The 1597-nt window shown below is 43.2% G+C and overlaps 1 protein-coding gene across 1 annotated transcript; it reads left to right on the plus strand.

The window, feature by feature from the left end:
- The first annotated feature begins 538 nt into the window (after window positions 1-538).
- LOC148696185 (uncharacterized) lies at window positions 539-1597 on the plus strand. Its single transcript, XM_088696214.1, has one exon. The coding sequence runs from the start codon at window positions 539-541 to the stop codon at window positions 1595-1597; it is 1059 nt and encodes a 352-aa protein (XP_088552340.1).

Here is a 1597-nt window from a genome sequence, read left to right on the forward strand (position 1 = left end):
GTGTAGAGATTGATTACTAACCCAGTATTTATTTATGTTAATTTCACTGCAATCCAAGATGGTGCGGTACAATCGCCCATCTTGAATTGCAAATTTATTCTTATTGCGATCCAAGACGGTGCGGTATCATCGTCTATCTTGGACTGTAGATTTAATTTTACTGCAAATTTTAGGTAGAGCGGTATAATCGCCCACCCTACCCTGCATATTTGAATTTACCTGCTGTTTAATTTCATTGCAATTTTATGTGGTGCGGTATAATCGCCCACGCTGCTCTGCATATTTAATTTTCCTGTTACTTGAGTGGTGCGGAATAATCGCTCATTCTATATTACATTATTTCAATGAGAATGGTGCGGTACGATCGCCCTCCTCATTCACCCTGAAAATCTCGAGCCAGAAATTTCGAGTGCTTATCATTTTGGCCTGAAGATCAAAATGAAAAATTTGTAAGAACCAGAAGTTCTAACATCATATTCCTCCAGGAATACATATTATTGCAAGTTCTTACACATCTCATTTTCTTTTAGAAAAGAAAATGGCAAACTTGGCGAAGCTTGAATTTGCTGCCCTGGATATTACCGGGAAGAATTACCTGACCTGGGTACTGGATACCAAGATCCATCTGGAAGCAGGGAATCTTGGAGATACCATCAGGGAAGAGAGCAACTCATCCTCTCAAGATCGGGCAAAGGCCATGATTTTCATTCGCCACCATCTTGATGAGGCGCTAAAGAGCGAGTACTTAACGGTTGAAAATCCGTTAGCTCTCTGGAATGCCTTGAGAAACATATACAATCACCAGACAACGGTGATTCTTCCAAGGGCCCGCTGTGAGTGGACTCATCTGAGGATCCAAGACTACAAGTCAGTGGCAGAATACAATTCTGCATTGTTCAGAATTACCTCTCAGATGAAGCTTTGTGGGGATATTATTACTAATGAGCATATGCTGGAAAAGACTTTCAGCACATTTCATGCCTCCAACGTGCTCCTGCAGCAACAGTATAGAGCGCGAGGCTACACTGAGTACAACCAGCTGATACCTGTGCTTTTAGTAGCTGAACAGAATGATGAGCTCCTGATGAAAAATCATCATTCCCGACCTACTGGATCTGCACCATTCCCAGAAGTGAATGCTGCTTCCCTCGAAGTGAACGCCACATCCTCTGGTGGTGATAATCATAAACGAGGGCCTGGCCACAAGCGAGGTCGATGGAATAGGAAAGGCAAGAACCATGGAGTTCAGTTTCACAACCAAGTTCTGAGGCATAATTCAGGCCCGAGCTTCAAAAATATGAATCGCCACAAAGGCAAAGCTCATATGAACAATGCTTCTAGAAACTCTGAAGGAGCCTGCCATAGGTGTGGTGGCAATGGGCATTGGGCGCATACTTGTCGTACCCCAAAACATCTAGTGGATCTGTATCAAGCCTCCCTTAAGGAGAAGGGTGTCGAGACCAACTTTCTCGACCAGGCTAGACCAATGGATATACCTGATCCAGTGTTTAACTTATCAGGGCAGTTGAACACAACTCATCTAGATGTTCCAGATTTTATTGTGGAAAGGGGAAATGAAGTATACCGGTCCAATTAA

This window comes from Pyrus communis, chromosome 6 (assembly GCF_041283825.1).
Source record: "Pyrus communis isolate YQ-2024b chromosome 6, ASM4128382v1, whole genome shotgun sequence".
Classification (NCBI taxonomy): domain Eukaryota; kingdom Viridiplantae; phylum Streptophyta; class Magnoliopsida; order Rosales; family Rosaceae; genus Pyrus; species Pyrus communis.